The 20,749-nt window shown below is 44.9% G+C and overlaps 1 protein-coding gene across 1 annotated transcript in view; it reads right to left on the bottom strand.

The window, feature by feature from the left end:
- Positions 1-16,523, bottom strand: part of LOC120885694 (butyrophilin subfamily 1 member A1-like) — a 46,977-nt gene extending 30,454 nt beyond the window's left edge. The window contains exon 1 of the mRNA XM_078022824.1: positions 16,190-16,523. Coding sequence (XP_077878950.1) covers positions 16,190-16,523 — 334 coding nt within the window. The remainder of the gene's footprint in view (positions 1-16,189) is intronic.
- Positions 16,524-20,749: the final 4,226 nt, after the last annotated feature.

The following is a 20,749-nucleotide window of genomic DNA, read 5'->3' as shown; positions in this document are numbered from 1 at the left end:
TGAAAATGGGATCTCAGGTTCTCCTTTGGATTTTGACAAAGGATTTTATGCTTTTGTTGTATTACAAATACAAATTTTAAAAATAGCATATATTCATTTTATTAAACAAATCACATGAAGAGACAAATAATCCTATTGGATTTCAGTTACTGAGCTTTAATACTTTAATTTTTTAAATAAGCATTAGTATATTTTTTCCACTCAATGATGAGAAAGGATCAAATTATCCTTTGTCATTATCCAGTTTAAAAGCAATTTTCAATACTTATCATGAAAATAAGCTCTCTTCTATAGCAACACTGAATTGCTAAATAGTACTTACTTTTCTAAACTGTATACAGTGAAATCGTTCTTTCTGGTTATTTACTGACTCCCCACCACCGCCCCATTTTTTTTCTTTTCTCTTTTTTGGTGGTGGGGTTTGAACCCAGGGCCTTGTTCCTGCAACGGAAAACTCTACCAACTGAGCTATATCCCCAGCACCTGTCTTTTCCTCCTATTTAGATAAGTTCAAAGAAAAAAATCTCTATTTCTCATGATGAAAAAAGGGAAATAGAAATAAAATAGATGTGGAGAAAAATGACCTTTGGAGTGAATCAAGTTAAAATGTAAAAATTCAGCTTTTTGAACTTAAAGACTAAAGACAATGCAAAAAATAAAAATTTAAAAAATGAAAGAAATATGATTCAACCTGGCAGATGAGAGGAAAGATGGATTGGCGGTTGTTTATAGGTTTGGTACTCAAGCAAAAGGTACTGTTCCTCAGCAAGTTTGGTGAAAGAGGGATTTAGGTGAAGTTCAATAAGTGGCAATCAGAGTCTCTGAGAGATTTAGAAATTTGGGTGCATTGAACAGAGAACAAGAAAGTACATTGTAGTCCAGCTGGTGGTGGCAGTGGCACTAGCAGTGGTGCCAGATCCCTGGGAGGGGAAACATGAAACAAACAGAGAAAGAAACACAGTGGCACCTTTGGCAGAGAAAAACTGTATAAGAGAAAAGGATCCTCAACTTAGTGGGTTCAGAGGCTGCACAGTGAACTTGGATCTAAATAATGCTCTGTGTTTTTCATTTGGCAAGTGGAGAGCTAAGTGAAAGCCATCTGGAGAAGGTCACATTGACATTTGCTGCAAGAGATTATAACAAATATTGCCATGCTGCACCTACTGTATGATCTAGGGTGTACCTAGCAAAATGTGAGTGAAACAGGCAAAGAGAAGAGAGTGCCCAGTGGGATTCCAGTCAGAGATAAGGAGAGGAAAGAATCTGCTCCTCAGATAAACTGAGTCAAGAAACAATGCAACTTAGTCCCCACATATATTAACCAAATTCAAACTCTGTTGACACTTGAATACAAAGAGCAGAAGTGAAAAAAAAAAAAACCCAAGAAAATGAGCATGCCCCAGGAGGAATGGTTAGGTCCACTCATGAACATTCTCCTCTAGATGAAAATAGTATTAATACAAATGCTATTGATACCACACCCATAAGGGGTATCAATCTATATCATTCTAGAATACCTTGAAAAAAGAAAATTGTCTCAGTGGTCCACAGATCAGTGTGAAAGATAAATCCATCTCAACTGATGCACAAACCAATTACAGGAATGCAAGAAATATGAAAAAAAAAAAGGCAACATGACACCTGTAAAGTTTATACTTTATCAGTAATTGATTCCAAATATGAAGTGGATGAAAAAAATCAAAATAATAAAAAAAATCAAAAGAATGATTATACAAATTGTCAATGGATATCAATAGGATACAGAAAAACAACTGAATAAATTAAGAAACTCAGTACAGAATATGAATATAAAATTCACTGAGGTGGTACAGGTAATGAAAAAGAAATCTTGGGAATAAAAGATTCATTAAGTAAAATAAATATATTCAGTTAAATTTATCTCTAATAAAGTAGATCATAATGAAGACAGGATAACAGAATATCAGAACATTACTTTAGGAGAAAAAGTGTTTGCCTTGAGAATTCATACCGTATTAGAAAAGAGAAAACAAGTAAGCATAACCTAAATATACAAGAATACTTTGATGACATTAAAAGACCTGATTTCAGAATCAGTGGAATGGAACAGGATTGCCAGGTTTAGGCTAAGGACACAGATAACCTCTTCAGAGAAAAAAAATTTTTTTTTCAAACTGAAAATAAGACATTTTTCCAGATACAGAAGGCATTAAAAATCCCAAATAGACAACAAAGATCCTCTTCATGACACATTAAAATGTCTAACATGCAGAACGCAGCTTTAAAAATCTCAAGAGAAAGACATCAGATTATATTTAGAGACAAGCCTATCAGAATTAGTTCCAATTTCTCAGCATAAACTTTAAAACCCACTGGGACTTAGAATGAGACTTTCCTAGTCCTGAAAGAAATTAAGTGTCAACCAACATTGCTATATCCTATAAAACTATCCTTCAGACTCAAAGAAGAATTAAATTCTTCAAAGATAAGCAGAAAATAAGATTCATGACTAAAGCCAGCACTATAAAAAATACTTACAGAAATAATACACACAGAAGAAATTTTAAAAAAATCTCAGAGCTTACAAATGGACAAATCTCATTTGAAGAGTAGTTAAGCAAGTAAGAAACAGGACCAAATGAAACACTGAAAATAAATCAAAATTGCAGTAGTTAGTGAATATCTCTCTATAATAATATTGACTATAAATGGTCTCAAATATCCAATTAAATGATGTAGATTGGCAGGTTGTATTTTTTAAAAAAACTAACTGTATATTGTTTTCAAGTGAGTCACCTTACGGCACAAGACAGTCAGTGGCTGAAAGTGAAATAATATAAATTGATATAACAAGCAAATGGAAACCCAAAGCAAGCAATAGTAGCCACTCTCATCTCATATTGAAAAAAGCAGACTTCAAGCCAAAATTAATCAGAAAAAAACAAAGGTTACATCATAGTCGTAAAAAGAACAATTCAACAAGAATAGATAATGATAGTAAATATTGATGTCACAAATGTGGATGCACCTAGTTACATAAAACAGAAACTACTTGAACTGAAGATTCAGACAGACCCCAGTGATTGAAATCACTGAATATATTTGTCATTCAAGAAACAGGGACAAGTTTTTGTACTGCCTTTTCCATCAGCTCCCAGTGTACTCCCAGGTTCATTCTGGGCATCAGAAATATGTCCCCCCCACTCCCCCACTCCCAGCAGCTCCACTGCTCTGTTGACTCTTCCTCAGCAATGGAGCAGGACCTTCACTAGTCCTCCAGTGCCCTCTCTTGAACACACCAATGGATTCTGTAATGCAGTCTTTTCAAAGCCCAAATATATACAATAGCCAAGTATTGAACTAGTGAAGGTATACTTCAGGAGAAGAAAGTATAAAGAATATGTACACATGGAGTTTTACTCAGCCATAAAGAAGAATGAAGTATTATGATTCATAGGAAAATAGATAGAAATGGAGAACATCATGGTAAGTGAAACAAGCCAGAATTAGAAAGTCAAAGGTCAAATATTTTCTTTCATATGCATAAACTAGAGCAATAAAAGGCATAAAAAGAATCACATGAAAGCAGAAGGGAGATCAGTAAAACAGAAAATGTGGATGAGGGGGAATAAGAATGGGAGGAGAAGTGAAAATACTGGGAAATAAAATTCACCAAATTATATTGTATGCATTTATAGATATACCACAGTGGAACCAACTCTTATGTATAATTTTAATTCACCCATTAAAAATGAAATAAAGCGGTAGTGCGCTTGCCTGGCATGCGTGCTTGCCTGGCATGCGTGCGGCCCGGGTTCGATCCTCAGCACCACATACCAACAAAGATGTTGTGTCCGCCGAGAACTAAAAAAAAAAATAAATGTTGGAAATTCTCTCTCTCTCTCTCTCTCTCTCTCTCTCTCTCTCTCTCTCTCTCTCTCTCTCTCTCTCCCCTCTCTCCTCTCACTCTCTCTTTAAAAAAAAAAAAGAAAGAAAGAAATAAAGCTCAACTGTAATCATCATATTGTTAAACCACTCTCACTCTAAATCCTTGGGAATTTTTTACCACTTAGGGAATAAAATCTAAAATCCAAATATTGCCTAAGAGGTGCCTCATGATCCACTCTCTGCCTCTTTCCGCTTATCTTTTCTGCTGGTTCTTCCACAGCTCATCTGTTTAACATTTGTTATTTCTGTTTGAATATTGAATGACAGGTTTGAGGACCATTTCCATCTGGCTTACCCAAATGTCACACTGTGAAGAACAATATTTGCACAGGAGGGCTTTAGATTAGGTGTAAAATGACATCTATGTTGGTGAAACAACCTTCTTGTCAGGAATGTTTTCAGGTGACTCCCTTAGACTGCTTATAGATAAATGGTCTCTTCTTCCAGATTTTTTTTTCTAATTCATTCATTTTCTCCTTCACTGCAAACAGAACTGATTCAGTTCTAGGAATACAGGTTAAGCAGAATTACTGGGAATGTGAAAAAGTGGAGGTATCATTTCAGATGGGGATCAGTTCACAGTTGATGCTGCAACCAGCCTGAGTGGAGTTTTGTCCTTCAGGTCCACTGGGGACAGCTCACAGCTGATGCACAGCTTGTCTTGTGGGGAAGATCCTTCTCAGCAGATGGTCTGGATCTGAGTGTGACTTCAAAGTGAGAAAAGGCAGGGGCAGCTAAGAGAGCACCATCTCCCAGGGCTGGGCCAAGATCAGAACTGTGCCAGGTGTCTGAAGCAAGTAAGGCTGTGCACACAAACTTTGCAATGTTGTTTTTTACATGGTTTTCTTAGTTTACCACAAATGTGTTCACGAATAGAGAAGCCCACTTTGGAAAAGTTGTAGGAGAAGCAGGATTCTGGTGGAGGGGATTGCTCACTCTGTGGAGTTGGCAGCCACCCCAGAACCATCTCACGATGCAGCTGCACAAGGTCGGCAAGCTTTAGAGGGCCCAGCAGGCCCTGCAGTGGATCAGCTCTACCTCTCTGGACACCATGCCCTAGCTCTCGTGGTGGAGCATCGTGTCCTGGTGGCACCGTGTGCAACGGAGCAGACCCAAGTATTACTACAGAGGCATTGTAGGGAGGTGTGGCTGGCTCTCCCTTCTGAAAACCAGGGGATGGGTTCTCTTGGTATCTGCATTCACTGGGAACTTTATCTGAGGGTACAGTGTATGATCTGAAAAAGTAAAATTGCATTACACTGTTGTCTCTGAGGAAGGAACCCTGGGCAGGTAACTGGTACCTGTTGTCCACATGCTGATGTTTATGACATTGTGACTAGTATGCTCTAGAATTAGGAGGAAACCTCACTGAGGGTTAAAAATTTAGCCCACTGCCATTTCTTGGACAAATTATCAGGTTCATGAGGTTAGTAAAGATTTTTCCTACTAAAAGAAAATGGCTAATATAAGATGCCAATTTTTTAAAATCTCTTTTCTTTGTGACTTTTGTCAAGAAGAAAACTAACAAACGAAAAATAAAAATTACATGAACTAGTGAAAATAGAAATGTAACCAATATCAAAAATCCCTTCTCCATTCCATGTGTATAGGTGATGCCTGGGATCCTTGACACAGCAATACCACAGGCTTAGTGTTATCAACACCATCAGCTGGACCATGAAGCTGGAGCCGTCACGTGAGAGAAGTTTCTGTCCAGTGACACCTTGTTTTCTATGTGATGACTTAAATGAGTCAGTTTGTTCTTTAAACAGAAAGGTCAAAACTAAGCGGTTGCACTAAGTTCATTTTAGCCCCACAGGGTCCCAGATGTAGCTATAAAACCATCTCCCCTTCCCAGACCCAATAACTGCACAATTACCACGAAAATACAAGCTCTGTTTCGATCATATCAATTTTAACTGTACCCTTGTCTTAGCATTATTGAGGCCTTGTTGCAAAGGCAGAAGGTGCCCAGGAGGTTGAAAGTATTTTGAGAGATGGATGAAGCTACTAAGTGATAAGAGACATAACTTAAACCCAGAAAGTTTAGCTCCAGGGCAGGTTCTTTGAAAACAAGGATGAACATCACTTGCTCCCCTCCTTCCTAAGGCACATCAGAATGAACAATGAATCTAGCCATCCACAGCAAGACGAAGCACTCAGTTACACAGGATTCCTCCCTTTGGCTCTACCTCTAGTCCTTAAGTGGGTTACACACTACTTAATCTTCATAATGAACCAGGAGTGGACAGGAGTCGTTGCATTGAAGACCAAACACTGACAAGTGAATGATCAAGCATGACTTTTAGCTCTATTTACTCTGGTGACAACAGGACCTAACTTCCATGGAACCTTCCTGACTTCCTCCTGAAAATTGCACCCTAGTCACCTATCCTGTTCCCAGGGAATAAATGCCACGTCCCAAAGTCACTCCAGTCACAACAGCCCTTTTTTTGAATGAACCTTCCCTGTTCTGTCGCCCTCTAAATCCTTAGCAAGGTGGTAAAATGCCATGTGCCCTGGAGTCTGCTTTGGAGCCTTCTGAGTCTGTCTCCTGTCTACTGTTCATCTCCTCTGCTAGAAACAGGGGCTCAGCCACTCCAGGGTTCAGGGACTTCCTTTCCTCACATGTCCTGCTGCTCTCCTCGCTGTCCCCAGCCCTGTCCTAACCTCAGTGTTAGCTCGTCAGCAGCTCCACAGCCTGGTGACAAGGCTCAGCCTCACATCTATGAGCACTATTGTCACCTCCTTCATTACTTGTTAATGACCACACAGAACAGGTGGTCTGTGCTAAGTTCACGGAATAACCAACTTTCCCCTAATAGACATAGGCAAGCTCTGCAGCTTCCAGAAAACCAGCCCATCTCCTCCAGCTGCACATATGTGAAAAACTTCCCCGGGGCAAATACTTGTAGAGAAATATGTGTTGGCTGCTTCGTGCCTGAGGTCATAGAGGCACATTCAATTCTATGTGGACTCTGGTGTTCTATAATAATAAAAGAGCATGAACGAGGCAATGTTGGTTTTAAAGGTCCAACACTGCCTGTCAAACCTCAGTAATCACATCATTCACTCTGTCCACTGCTTCTGTGGAAAGAAACAGCAACCTTAACAACAAGCATGATGGAGAGCACCCTCCTCTCCCTAGTAGATGAGGCCCATCTCACCACTCAGCCCCAAGGACGAAGAAGCCCCAGGGCCCAGGCTTGTCAGCCCAGCTCAGGAGAGGCACAGAGAGGACTCCAGGTTTCTGAATAAACAACCATGTCCAAACTGGAAACCACCTTTAGATTTCCAACTGTGTTTACTTGGAATTAGGATGAGAGAGTGAATAGGATCCCTTCTCTTTTCAAGTTTTGTCTGAAGTCCCAAAGATGAGAAAATAGGTATTAATATCTATAAATTCTGCACATCATTCTCTGGGATTTCAGAGATTTGTATGAAACTAGCTTCAAGATTCTCAATCTCACCAGAGTATTTTTGGGGAGAATTTATAACTGACACACACACACAAATTCCACATTATAAGTGGAATAATTCAAAGGGAGGACTTCCTTAATGGACAGATTTCACTGGACAGAGGACTGGGTGGGGACTGCTTCATCCTCCCTTGGGAAAATGAGCAGGGCTCCTCTTCAAAGTCAAGCAACGGGCATTCCATAAAAGTGCACTTCATGTGTCCACAGTTTAAAAAAATAATAATCCTGTTGTTTTCTGATCCACACCTTAAAATGTCCCCAAGTACATCCTGCCCAGGTGTCATCAGCCACAGAAGGTGGCCTCAGTGCAACTCATGTAATCCAATCCCCAGACTCATTTGCCCCCAGATGGGCTCCACGTGGCCAAAGAACCACTGTCAGTTACACTGTCCAACAGTTGCATCCTCCAACACCTCGGACAGCTTCTCCATGCAGGAATTCCATGCCACAGGTTTCAGCACATGTCCTCAGAAGCCCTTCCACAAGTTCCAAAGTAGAAACTATCTAGTATGCTTCAGGATTGTGCCCAACCCATATAAACAGGCTTTTGAACAAAATTGGTCTCCATGTGATTGTATGACAGCCATGCTGGCCTTTGTGACGGTTTAAGAGCCACCTGAAAGCCAGGGGGTTGAGAAGGAGCAGACTCATTAGCTCTCCAATTAGCCCTTTCAACAAGCTCTCCAACCAGACCCCACTCTCTTTGGAATGTGGAGTCTGTGGCCCTGCCCATGCTCCCTCCCCTCCACCTGGTCTGTTGCTCCTCTAGCTCTCAGGATTTCCAATTCCCTGGTTCCTCTTGGTCAGAAAGCTTCAGACAGAGCACAAGGAGGTTTCAGACAGGAAGGAGAGTATGAGCCCTACAGGAGGATCATCTATGTGCTTAGAGGCCTAAGAACAATCTGGTCCTTGCAGGGCATTTGGTGGGTTCCTGGGTATTCCCGTATGGTCCATCTCCACTTATGTCCCCATGGGAGGACTGAATACTTCAGGACTGCCCTAAGACCCCTCCTCTTGTCCTTTCTCCTGCAGTCAGGTAGAGCCTGATTGGGTGTCCCTGGGCAGGTGCACTAGGCATCCCTGGCCATAGCTCTTACCTGGGGCTATCTTTGTCTCAGAGAAGGCAAACCCAAGGCATGAGGTTCAGGTCATTATGAGATCAAGTCAGAGAGGAGACAGATTATAAGACAGGAGAGATTTTGTAACTATTATATGTCATCTGACATTTAATCTATAGAACACCTGAGAAAACAGAACTCTTCATTCTCTTGACAAATATAACCCAGTAAGCACACACCGACACACACCAAATGTAGAGAAAGGAAGGAAACATTCTATTATGAATCATTTTTTCCCTCACCAATATTTCTGCATCAGGAGCCATGTACAGGTCAGCAGGAAGGCCACTAGAAAAAGTAGTGAAGAAGGAAGATGGGTTCTATTATGTGGTTCAGAGGTAGAGCTGGCCTACCAGGCCCAAGGCCTTGTGTCCCACGTGTAGGACCCAACATGTAGTAAAAAGGAAAAAAAATAAAAGACAGATGGAAGATGGTGGATGGCAGATGGTGCTTGGTGGATGGTACTTGGTGGACAGCGGATGGCCCACTCTTTTCCATACACAGAGTTCTCTGTGATGTGCCTTGAGGACAGAGTGTGTGGCTACAGGGTCCTGGAGAGCACCCAGAACCCTCCTTAATAAGCAGCTCACCTCTATCCTGCATGGAAAGCATGTTTTCTAGAAATTATCAAGAAGGAAATGAGTCAAGAAGTGGGTGAAGTGAGTACAAAGGCAAATTGAAGTTCAGACATAGCACCTAAGAGTGTGTCCATGGAGCATTCCTACTCTTCATGTTTTCCTAGTCAACAGTAAAAGAACCCTAAGTAGACTTATGATCTACATGTAAGTCTAATTGCTACACAAATGATGTCAGCCCACTTGTTCAAGCTTACCTTTGGCTTTTCTGGTTCTCAGGAGGACAATACCGGTGACCACCAAGCAGAGAGTCAAGAGGCTGAAGAGCACCCCCAGCACCACAGTCCAGGGGCTGACCCTGGGGAACAGGTCACCTGGAAAACAGGACCATGGCGCTGAGATCTAGACTGACTGCAGGTGGCCTGGCTGATGGGGACGAGTCCTTCCTGTTTCCTCATGGAGACGTCACCAGGCAGCAGAGACCCCAAGCCTCCCCAGCCCTCCCAGCACTCCTAAGGACCTCCACTTCCTGCCTCCTCCCAGCCTGGGCAGGCCCTGAGCTGCCCTGTCAAACTAGGCAGCTGTGTGGACTGGCTGAAGAGAGGAAAGTAACGCAGCAGACACCGTGTGACCAGCTCCAGATTTCACCAAAGCCTATATGACGCGAGTGGCACACAGTGCTCCTATAATAAGGAACAGGCTGCAGATGCCACAGAGACTCTCCTTCACCTGCCTGCCCTGCCCTCCTGAGGCCCCAACTGCCTTCATCATGGGCCTGTTCCTCCAGTTGTCCTCCTCATCACGAGGATGTGAGTCTAAGGACAGGCTGAGGACTGAGATCCTCTGGAGCTCTTCTCAGATTAGAGCAGGAACTGTGAGGTGTCAGCGCCTAGTCCAGGCACATCTCCTGGCCAGGTCCCAGAAACAGAGTTCCAGCTGGGCTGGAGGGGTACTGAGGTCAGTAACAGTGGCTCTGAGGCCAACACCCATCTGCAGAAGAGGCCCTGAGCAGCCCTCACTCCAGGCTGTTTCATTCAGTCCTTCAGCCAGATGGCTAGGAAATCGCCATGGAGCTCAGCTGGTCGTCAGGTTGTGAGTTACCGCTCAGCTCAGCAGACCTCCTGCACTCACATGAAGAAGGCCCTTCTCCTTCACATCCTCCATGTGGATTTCAAGACCTTCCACGTGAGGTCCTGAGGGTTGCTGAGGTTTGCTAAGCTCAGCCCCGACTCACCAGTGTCTCCCAAGTTTTCTATACACCTTTCTTCACTGTCAAAGTCTAAGGAAGAGTGAGTTAATTTTCCCCCATGGAGATTTGTATTTCCAAGAATGACATTTAGAAAAAAAAAAGAAAAGAAAGAAAAAAGCAAACCTCCCGCCCAGCACACACACACACACACACAAAAAAAAAAAAAAACCCTATCCGCTAATATATTTTCTTTTATTTTCAAATTCCCAACGTCATTTCAGTTCTCTCTTTCTAATGATCTACAACACATGTGACCCACATATGGGATCTGGTGGTCCTGATAAAGTCCTGTAGATGTTCACTTACACACCCACCAGGCAATCTGTTCTTGGGAGCAAGTGTCTGCTAAGAAGTGGGGAGTTCAAGGCCTGAGAGAGCCTCTCTTCAGGGGCTCACACACCCAGCCTGAGAGGAAGCAAAAATAATCCAGGGTAAAGGGGATGGGAAGAGGCACACTTGGTGCACATGGGATAGGGGAGTTCCCTAGAAAAGATGGCTCCTGGGTTAGGTCTTGAAGGACCAGCAGGAAAGGGCGCTTGAGGGAACATAGAAGAAAAGTGGCTCCCAGTGCCCATGAGCCCCAGCGGGTGGGTATGCCCAAGGAATGATTCCAGGAATGAGGAGGGAAAGGAAGGAAGGGTGGGGACAAGCTGAGAAGAGAAGGGCCTGAGAACACCCTGGAGCACAGGCTGCACTCTGCTCCCTGACTGGGAAAGGGAGAGGGTGGTGCAGGGCAGTGTTGGAGCCAGACTGTGTCCTCTGGACAGTCACTCTGTGTATGTGAAGGGCATACCTGGGTGCTTGGTGCTCTCTGCCTGCAAAATGAGTTGTATCATTAGCCCTCATGACAACTACATGAGGCCACACTATTATTAGCCCTTTTTAGTAGTTGGAAACTGGGCGCAAGACGGTCTGCATGTTCCACGGTCACAGAGGTGGCTGTGGCCAGCATTTTAGCTAATTTGACAGGTGGGGAAAAAGCCCATATTGTTATGTGTGGATAAGTCTGAGCAGGAGGTTTTGGAAAGGTTCCAAGGGACTCTGAAAGATCCTCTTGTTGCTGTCACTCTTGAAGGCCTTGGCATATCCACTTCTACCCTGTGAAATAATGACCTTGTTGACCTCAGCGGGAGTGCACAGGGGAAGTGGGTATATCTGAGGAGGTCCCCACTCAGGAGTGGCAAGGCACCCACTGGACCCTCACTGCAGTCTGTGTCAGGGATCTCTGCTCCTCACAGCTTCCTATCTGCACTGGAAACTCTGGACGAGCACCTGGGAGGGAACTGACCTGCCATGGACACGTGGGTCTTTTTCTCCTCATTGAGGACAGGGTTCCTGATGGAACAAGTCAGGTGTCCTGTGGAATTTTCCCCAACTGAGAGAGAGGACTCCACATGGAACAGGCCGTCTCCTGCTATAGTCCTGGTCTCGGAGGCAGGTTCCAGTTGGAGTTGTCCTGGTCCACTCCATTGTACCTCTGGCTCCGGGTACCACCCTGGGGACATGCAGGTCAGCTTAATTCTCCCACTGGGACCAGGTTCAACATGAATACGAGGATCCAGGCCTGAGGCTGGGAATGAGAGAGGGAGAGAGAGAGAGAAACAGAGAGACTGTTGTGTTAGGTGTTCAACGACTCTGGCCCCCCTGAGACCTATGGACTTGGGCTTCCTGGTGGATCTACCGGAGTCCGAACTCTTCTGCTTGTGAAAGTTGGAGTATGAAAATACTGTCTCCAAAATAATTTCTTTCCTATGTACTTAGAGAAATCAATTGAATTATCTATACCAGTGTGTGAACAAGTGGTTAAACACCCTCTGAACCATTTTCTTTCCCCCTTTCCTTTGAATTCAGGACTCATCCTTTCTTTTTATGCTCACTATAGTTGGGCTGAGACCCCTCCATCCATCCATTTAGCGTGGTTGAAAACTGAAGGGCACGTGTGGATTAGAGGCTCCTGTGGTAAACTACTCCCCAACATTCACTCACCCTCCTCCAGCTCAGGCCTCCTGCAGAAATTCTTCTCATGGGGGAAGCCCAGGAAGGTCAGGGCTCTGTGTGAGACTCACTAGCCAGGTGGCTGTGGAACTGGCATTCCTGTATGATTTAGTAGGGGTTAAGCTGCACCTGCTTCGCCACATGCAGGGGGTAGCTGCCTTACCTGGGCAGCGCAGTTTGGGGGTAATGAAGTTTTAATCTGTGGAAGTGCCTCCCCAGCTGTGGAACACATGTCCCACCTCCTTGTGCTTAGGAGTGGTCTCCAGATGCTGATGGAAGGCTCACTGGAATTTGTTGAGCCTCCTGTAGATGATGACCTTAATAGCAGGGAGCTTGCCTTTTCCTCAAGTACTCTTTATCTTCTAGGGCTAGGCACAGACAAGGCTGTAAGACATCTACAGCCCCAAGTTTAAGGCTACATTTGTTGTTGAGAAAATAGCCTCCAGGTGATTGATGTGGAAACCTGATATGTCTTGCACTCCTTTCGCCCTGTGCTCTTTCTCTGCAGGCCTCTGTGGGGAAGTGGCTTGGGATAAAGCACAGTGACTACCATTTCTGTATGGCACTGGATAATTATATCTCTACTGAAACAGTCTGAACAGAGCAGACAGGCCATCGGGCTGTGTAGGATCTCTATATGGGATCTGAGAAAGCAGAAGAGAAAGCAAGGAAAGGCAAAGGTTTAGTTTGGGAGATGAGAAGAGCAAGAGAAGGACATCCTTGCTGGCAGGTGTGCTGCTTCTCCTCCCTGGGAAGATTAAGGAGCCTGACAGAGGTAAAACTCTGGGGGTCTTGGCACAGACTGATTCTCCAGGGAACCCTTCCTGACCTGGCCAGGCCTCACTACTATAGGAAGGAGGGGACAGATGAAGAAAGGCATGCTAGAACCCAACCAGCCTAGAAAATTACAGGACAGCCTGAGGCCACAGTGGGGAGGACCAGGGCTTTGTCTGGGGCTGACCTTTGCCCACATGAGCACATATGACACCTACTATTTGCAGAGCCCAGGCACTGCCTTGCACTGGGCATGGGCAGTAGGTACTCAGGGAAAACACCCCAGGGTCCAGGAAGCCCCATGGACAGTGCTGGGCAGCAGGAGAAGAGGAGGTTGGCTCAGCACAGTGCTCAGGGTGACTGGTTCACCAGGAGTGTGAACTGCAAAGCCAGCAGTGACTTCCTACCACACTCTAGGACACGTACAAAAAGCAGCCTGCCTGGAAATCACAGAACCCTGAGCTCCTGGATGTAGGGACCAGAGAAACCTTCCCTTTGGAAAACTCTATTGGTTCTTCAAAAAACACCTGTGGTTATTTGTTATTGCAATATTTGCATCCAGACTTATATTGTAGCAGACCAGAAGCATCAGCAATTGCCTGCAAAGGTAGAAGAACATCTCACTCCTGAGCTCAGAATCCACCTCACTGAAGTGCTATCAGAGATGCCATCTGCAGACATTCAACTAGCTAGGATGCGAAATCTGGGATATTTACACAGCGTTTACAACTGACAAGAGAGTCAGCCCTGGGTTTGAAAGGACACAGTGCCTCCACAGAATGGTGATGGATTCATAGGCATGCTGCTGCACAGACACACAGTGCTAACCAGGAAGTCTGACACAGGCTTGAATTTGCATTAATTTTTTTGTTTGCATCCTTAAAAAATTAAAATCCTTTACTACTTTGTTTGGGAAACACCTATGCTTTCCTATCTGCTTTAGAGAAGTCAAAGAGTTAGTATAAAAATATTTCCTGCTATGGATTCATGAGACTAAAATATGTTAGGCACCCTCTGTTGAAGCTCAGAACACATTCATTTGCAAGGAGAAGGCCCATCAGCCCAGCCACTAGCTTCAAGGAGGGAGTTGTGTGCTTGCAGGGAATCTGGGGTATAGTGGGACAGCAGTGGGAAGCTGTTCTCTGTTTGCTAGTGGAATTCCTCTGGGCCAAGAGCAAAAGTATCTGGGATCAGGCAAATCCACCAGTTCAGAGAATGGAAGGACTTTTTTTTTCTTTGAAGAAACAGTACTACCAACTGGCTCTCAAGATGACAGCCACTAATTAGGTTTCACCAAAGCTTTAGGAAGTATGTGAAATACCTTTAGAAGTAGATGTCTCCTCCTGGTTTTCTCTAGAAATCATTGTCACAGACAAACCTCTCTGCCCAGAAAATGAGGACAAGCCACTGCACGAGCCCAGCTGGCCTGGCTCTTGAGGCTCTGGGAGGGCCTCTGGATGGCCTCTGCAGGTGGCACTCCACCACACAGGGCTGGCTCTTGCAGTAAGAACTCTAAGACCACCCTGGAGCCTGCTACAAGAAGGAGGCTTTCTCTAGCCACAGACAGGGATCACTGTCCTCTCTGAGACTCTACTGAGATTCAACTGGTAGATTTATAAAGGGTTTGGTTGGCAGAAGCTTTGGCACCAACTGTTGTTTAAAACTTGCCAGCAAGCTGCTTATCAGTATTTACCTACTGTCCAGGAAGAATCAGGTAAATGCTGCCATTTATTGTGTAAACTTGTTCTAATGTAACTAGGCCAAGCACAATCTCTGTGATGGGCAGATTCTTCTCCCAATCATCTTGACTTTCAGGATTGTCATTGAATGGCAGGTGGATATCTGTACACAGGTCACAGGGGCCTAGAAGAAAGCTTCCCTGCTCTGCAAGGTTATGAATGCTATGCTCCTTGAGATGGACCAGGCTGGTTTCTCCCAGGATTCATTCAAGGAATGGGAGAGAGAAACTCCTCCCGGAGACCGCACAAGGCTCTGTGCTGGTGTTGATGGAGGCTGAATCAGGCTGAGGTAATGTTTTCACTAGAAACCTTCCTTACTCTTCCACCCCGGCACCACAGGAGTTTCTGGGGTGACTGTGTGCACAGATGTGGGATGTAAGTGCTTCACCTTAGGCAGAGATGTGAGCACATAAGAATATCCCAGGATGAGTGTGCAAGTCTGTGCCCATCTAGGGGTACTGGGATTGTTGTCTCTGTTCAGCAGAGTTGGAGATCAGGACACAGAGATAGCAAGCAAGCATCCAGTTTATTGCAAAAGCAACAGAGATACAGAGAGAGACTTCTCCAAAGGGAACTGGCCCAAGAGCTGGAATCCAGTGTGGGAGGTTGGGCTGTTCTTTTTATGTGTCTAGAATTTCCTCCTTTTCTTTTTTCCTCCCCTGTCCACATTCTCCTCACTATTGTTGAGTGGTGTCCCCTGTGTCCATGCATCTATTCTGTTTTTCTATTGGATCCTCTGCTTAGGAGTACTAGTACGGAAATGTCTATCTGATGGGTCCCCAGCTTGTGTCCAAAAGCAATTTTGTCAACCAGAAAGTTGACTTCACCAGAAGACCCTCTCGAGACCCGCCCCTTTATTCTCACTGGCCATCTTGCCCTAGCTGCCCACACCCTTCTACATCTCCCTCAAAAGTCAGATTCCAGTCAACCAGGGCACATTCGGCCTGGATGGAATGAGGTTCAGAACCCAGGGCCTGCGGCTGGGAGATCACATTCCCTCCTCCTCCCTTGAGCTCCTCCTGTGTTTCTGAAATAAGAACAACATCTCTAGACAGAGACATGTTTCTGGGGGCTCTGCACAGACAGGCCACACTTAGATGCCCTGCTTACACCTGCCCTTCATCAGTGTGTTGGAAAGGAAAAGAGATGTCAGTGTCCTTTTATCAAAACACGAATCAGTGGGAAGACACTCTAGACGAATCTCAAACCTGGCCTTCTGGCACTCCTCCCTAGTGTCCTTGGGACACTGCCATCTGCCCTTACACACTGTAGGGTACTGGTTGAACAAAAATGCACCTCCAATCACCTGACAGCTTTCAGGCCAGACGCTCACCTGTGACCTCCACACTGAACTGTGCTGCACTGTGGTGTGTGGAGCTTGTAAATGAACAATTGTAGTCCCCTCCATCTGAAGGGCGGATGGAGCGGATCCTCAGGGCCACCTGCCCTTGGCTGATCTTATCCTTGAGGAGCTCTGTCCTCCCTCGGTACTCTGGCTGCTGCTTTTCCAGGATGTCCTGGGAACTCCTATAGTAATGCACCAGGTCTGAGTTCTTGGTGTGGAACCACTTGATCTCCATGTCCTGGGCATCTGTGGAGGGGTTGAGGTGGCAGGAGAACACGGCCTCTGCTCCAACTTTGGCGATGACTGGTGAGCTTGGTCCCATCACGTAGAATTGCCCTGGAAATCATGAAGATAAAGCATCACAGCCCAGGGCTGTCAGGGGAGGCTGCAAGTGTCTGATGAGAGCAGCAGACCAGCTCCCTGAGCACACAGAGCTGTGCCAAGCTATTGAGCAGACCTAACACCAGGATGCCAGAGCACCATTGGTATAAAAAGTCACAGCCACACAGAGCCACTGTGCAAGGGTCAGATGAGCTAAACCAAGATTCAGGTGTTCCCTGTTTGCCTAGAGTTTGAAATCAAATTCATATAAATTACATTATTAAAGTCTCATAGAGCTCTGTGTATTATAGAGCATTGCCCTCACTCTGCGATGAGAAATCTGAGTCAGAGAGTGACTTGGTAACTTGCCCCACAACCCATGATTAGTATGGCATAAAATGAGAATTGCAATACTATTCAGCAAATGTCCCCTTGCTTTAAATTATGTTACTCAATACATAAAAACAAATAGTGAGATATAATATGAAAGCATTTAAAGTAAAGATTTTGTGCTAGGGGAAAATCAAAGATGAGATGCCACAGAGTTTTCCCAGTGTCGTATATTAACATGAGGGAAAGGCCTAGGATAAATATCCTGAAACGTGACCTCAGGTTATCTCTGACACATCGTCGGGAGTGGAAAATTCAGCTGGAGCATCCCCAATCCAGTAGTCTGAAATTGAAGGACCAAGTCAGAACTTTTTGAGCATCAACATGTGGAACTGCCCACCTGAGGCAGGTCTCTGTCAAGACTAGGCTCACTGAGAATAATGCCACATCACCTGCAGGCTCTGTGTGTAAGTACACATATAACACAAGTGAATGTCATCGTTAGGGTCACAGCCCAAGATGTGCCATTTAAATATACAAAAATCCCAGCATTCGAAAACTTCTGATATTCAAAAGACTTCTAGTACCAAGCTTTCAGATAAGGGAAGCTCAACCTCTACAAATCCAAGGGAAAACATGGAACTTTCCTGGTGCCAAAACAGAGATATTTCTTCCCCTCTCTCTCCTTAGTCAGCTTCCTTGAGAATACTTGAGATTGTTGACAGCCTTTTTCTGTCTCTGTGAAATGTATGGAAATCTTCTAAAAAGGCACATGTGCCTCTTGCCAGTTTTAAATCAGCTGTGTTTGTCTGAAGGCCTGGGACTTTTCAGTTTTAACTGTGTACCTCACAGATGGAGACTCTTCTCCTTGTGGCAGTGCAGTTTGGGCCCAGGCATCTGGCCCCCGGTTTTGCTACCTATTTATTATAGCAGAGCGAGTTCCAATTTACCTTTGGAAAACAGCAAATAACTAAAACAAATGGCAACTTCAATTACAAGATTAATGTAAGGTGAAAGATGTGTGGCAAAGCTACTTTCACATCTTACTCAAGAGCAATGTATCAGTTGCTTGTTTTAGAGTGTATATGTGAGAGAGGGCATCTGGGGACCAGCACCCAGGGGAGATCTCATCCATCTCTGCAATGGCTGAGTGGGTCCCCTGGGGCCTGATGGATTCCATCAGCAGATAGCCTAGCATGTGCATCAGTTTTCTCTAATGTTCAGTTAAACAACGAGGTTCTATATCCTTTTTTCATTTCTGGAGACACTTTTTTGGCTTGGCAGGACACTTCATTTCTCCTATTTCCTCAATAATCTTTATATTTTTTATTATATACATATGTTCATATGTGACCATCATATCCCTAACAATCCAGAACCCTTCAGTTTCAGTTTTATGTATTTTAACTTTGTGTTGTCACATGGCAGGGAAACTAGAACTGTCAAGAAAGATGTGGTTTCCTCATCTGCACTAACTGCCCTTCTTCACTTACTGTGTGGTTCAAGCCTGCTGTGCAGAAATAAGGCGTCCACTGTTTGGGGACATACAGAAATGACCAAAATTGGCATCAGAAGCATTAAGTAAGAGAGAATGTCAGGAAGATCCCACTCAGTTTCTGCCTAGACTGCTTTTTCTACCTGATAAACTTGTAATTCAAATATTCAATGTTACTGCAGACACTGCTCTAGGAATTAGGGATTCACAGAGAACAAAGGAAAGTTGTTGTCAAGCTCACACATTCCAGCTCCTGTGCTGGCTGTGCCCATGACACCTCACCTCAGAGCTGGAGAGAGCAGGTAGAGGGGCGGGCAGCTCTGCCTTGGTCTGGACTGACCTCAGGCTCTGAGCTGCTCCAGCCCCATGTGCCTCCTCAGGGAGGATCTCAAGGCCACAGGCTGGGAAGGTGCAACAGGGCCTGAGAGGCTGAGAGCCTTCCTGTCTGATAGGTCCTCAGCTTGTGGAGATGGAGATTCCCCAGAGCAGCATGAGCTGCGCCCTGGATCCACACCTAGGGGTGGCATTGGCAGGTGCCTGAAAATGAGGAAACTCTTTGAGGGAAATAAAGAAGCAGAAATATATGGAAAGACTTTACACTTTAAAAATCTCTTTTTCCCATTGGCACCAACACAAGCAATGCAGCCTCTACTAGGTGGTGAGTAGAGGGCCATTCTCAAGGATGGTTGAGCTCTGGAAGACTTCACAGAGGGAGTGTCCAGCCCTCTCTCCACAAAGACAGCAACTACAAGAGGTCTCCATTGCTCCCAGCTAGACTTGACCACAGCACAGCATGTGTGCACTTCCAGTGCTGTACTTGATAAAGACACAGATTTATCTGTTGATGTAAATATACAAATATAATTCCTATGGCTCTTTTCACAAAAATTTTAAAAAGTTATAAACATTCATGCAGAAGCACATAAGACCATGATGACCTAGTTGATAATCTCAGCCAGAAGAGTAAAGCTGCAGCCATCCCACTTTTCTAACTGCAAAGCTGCATGGAAATGCAGGGTACAGCACAAGCAGTAGGACAGATGGATGGGCCTCTGGAACAGAACAGGGAGCCCAGAGACACCCACAAGCATGTGGTCAGTTGTCTCCACCAGGGCATCATTATGGGTGTTATGGAAAGCAGTCCAAGTGATGAGATTAGGAAAACTGGCCATCTGCCTGGAGAAGGGGATCTCACCCTTAGTCACACTTAGAAGTCTGCCGAAAATAGGTTCAAGTGTCAAACATCAGACCAAGGATGGAGGTTCTAAGAAATTTCAGAAAAAAAAGCCACGAGACAGTGGTGTAACCAGTGATTTTTTTTTTTTTTTGAAACCATAACAAAGCACAGGCAACAGAAACCAAAATAATGAAGTAGACTACACCCAACTAAAAAGCAAAGCAGTCAATGAAGGCCATGACAGGGCAGCCCAGGGGACAGGAGGAAACATGGCAAGCCTTGTGTTGGACAAGATTGATATTCAGATACAGAAATGACCTGGCAATCAAATACCACAAAACAAACTAATAAAAGTATTCCAAAAGAAAACAGGAAAGGACATGCAAAGACACTTCCTTCAAGGACATATGCAAAAGACCATGCAGCTTCTGTAAGGTGATCCATGCTAGGAATCCCCAAGGAAATGCAACAAAGCCACAGTGGATTATCCACTCATACCCAACTCCTGGCTGTCAGCCAAAGAACAAAGGAGGAGTGCTGGCAAAGGTGAGGAGCAGAGAGGCCTGGCCCCTCCTGCTGGGAATGGGCACAGTTCCACCACTGCAGGCAACAGCTTGGATCTGGGCTGTGCATACTACCCAGAAATGCCCCCTGCTCCAGTCCTCTCACCTCAGGACACACACATGAAAGAGGAGAACTCTGAGCAGGAAGAGGAACCCGCATTTTCATGCACATTACTGTGTCCCTCACCAGGGTGCAGACAGAGATGTCTGCTGCCCAATGAAGGGCTGAAGGAAAAGCGGTTACACCTCAGAGCTATGTGTTCAGCTCCCAGAACAAGGACACCACGCCATTATGACCACAGGCACAGTCCTGAAGACACTGTGCCAAGTGGAGCAGCTGACACAGGCAGACCCACACTGCATGAGAGCGTGGTGTGACGAGGAGCAGGGAAAGAGCAAGTCAGGGTCTGAAGGATCCATGGGATCTCCGTCCTGTGAGATCAACAATCTGAGGTCTAATGGCTAACATGCTGTACAGTACCCAGAGGCTTGCTAAGGAGAAGGTCTTGTGCTAAGCATCCTCAACACACACACACACACACACACACACACACACACACACACACACACACACACGGTGATAATAATAACAAAAGCAAGATGGTAGAAGGAGACACTGGAGTAAGGTCTCTTTGCTAATTCCCAAACTCCTCCACATGTGT

This window comes from Ictidomys tridecemlineatus, chromosome 1 (assembly GCF_052094955.1).
Source record: "Ictidomys tridecemlineatus isolate mIctTri1 chromosome 1, mIctTri1.hap1, whole genome shotgun sequence".
NCBI classification, from domain to species: Eukaryota; Metazoa; Chordata; class Mammalia; order Rodentia; family Sciuridae; genus Ictidomys; species Ictidomys tridecemlineatus.
The sequence above is the reverse complement of the archived record's forward strand: the minus strand, read 5'-3'. Positions and strand labels throughout refer to the sequence as shown.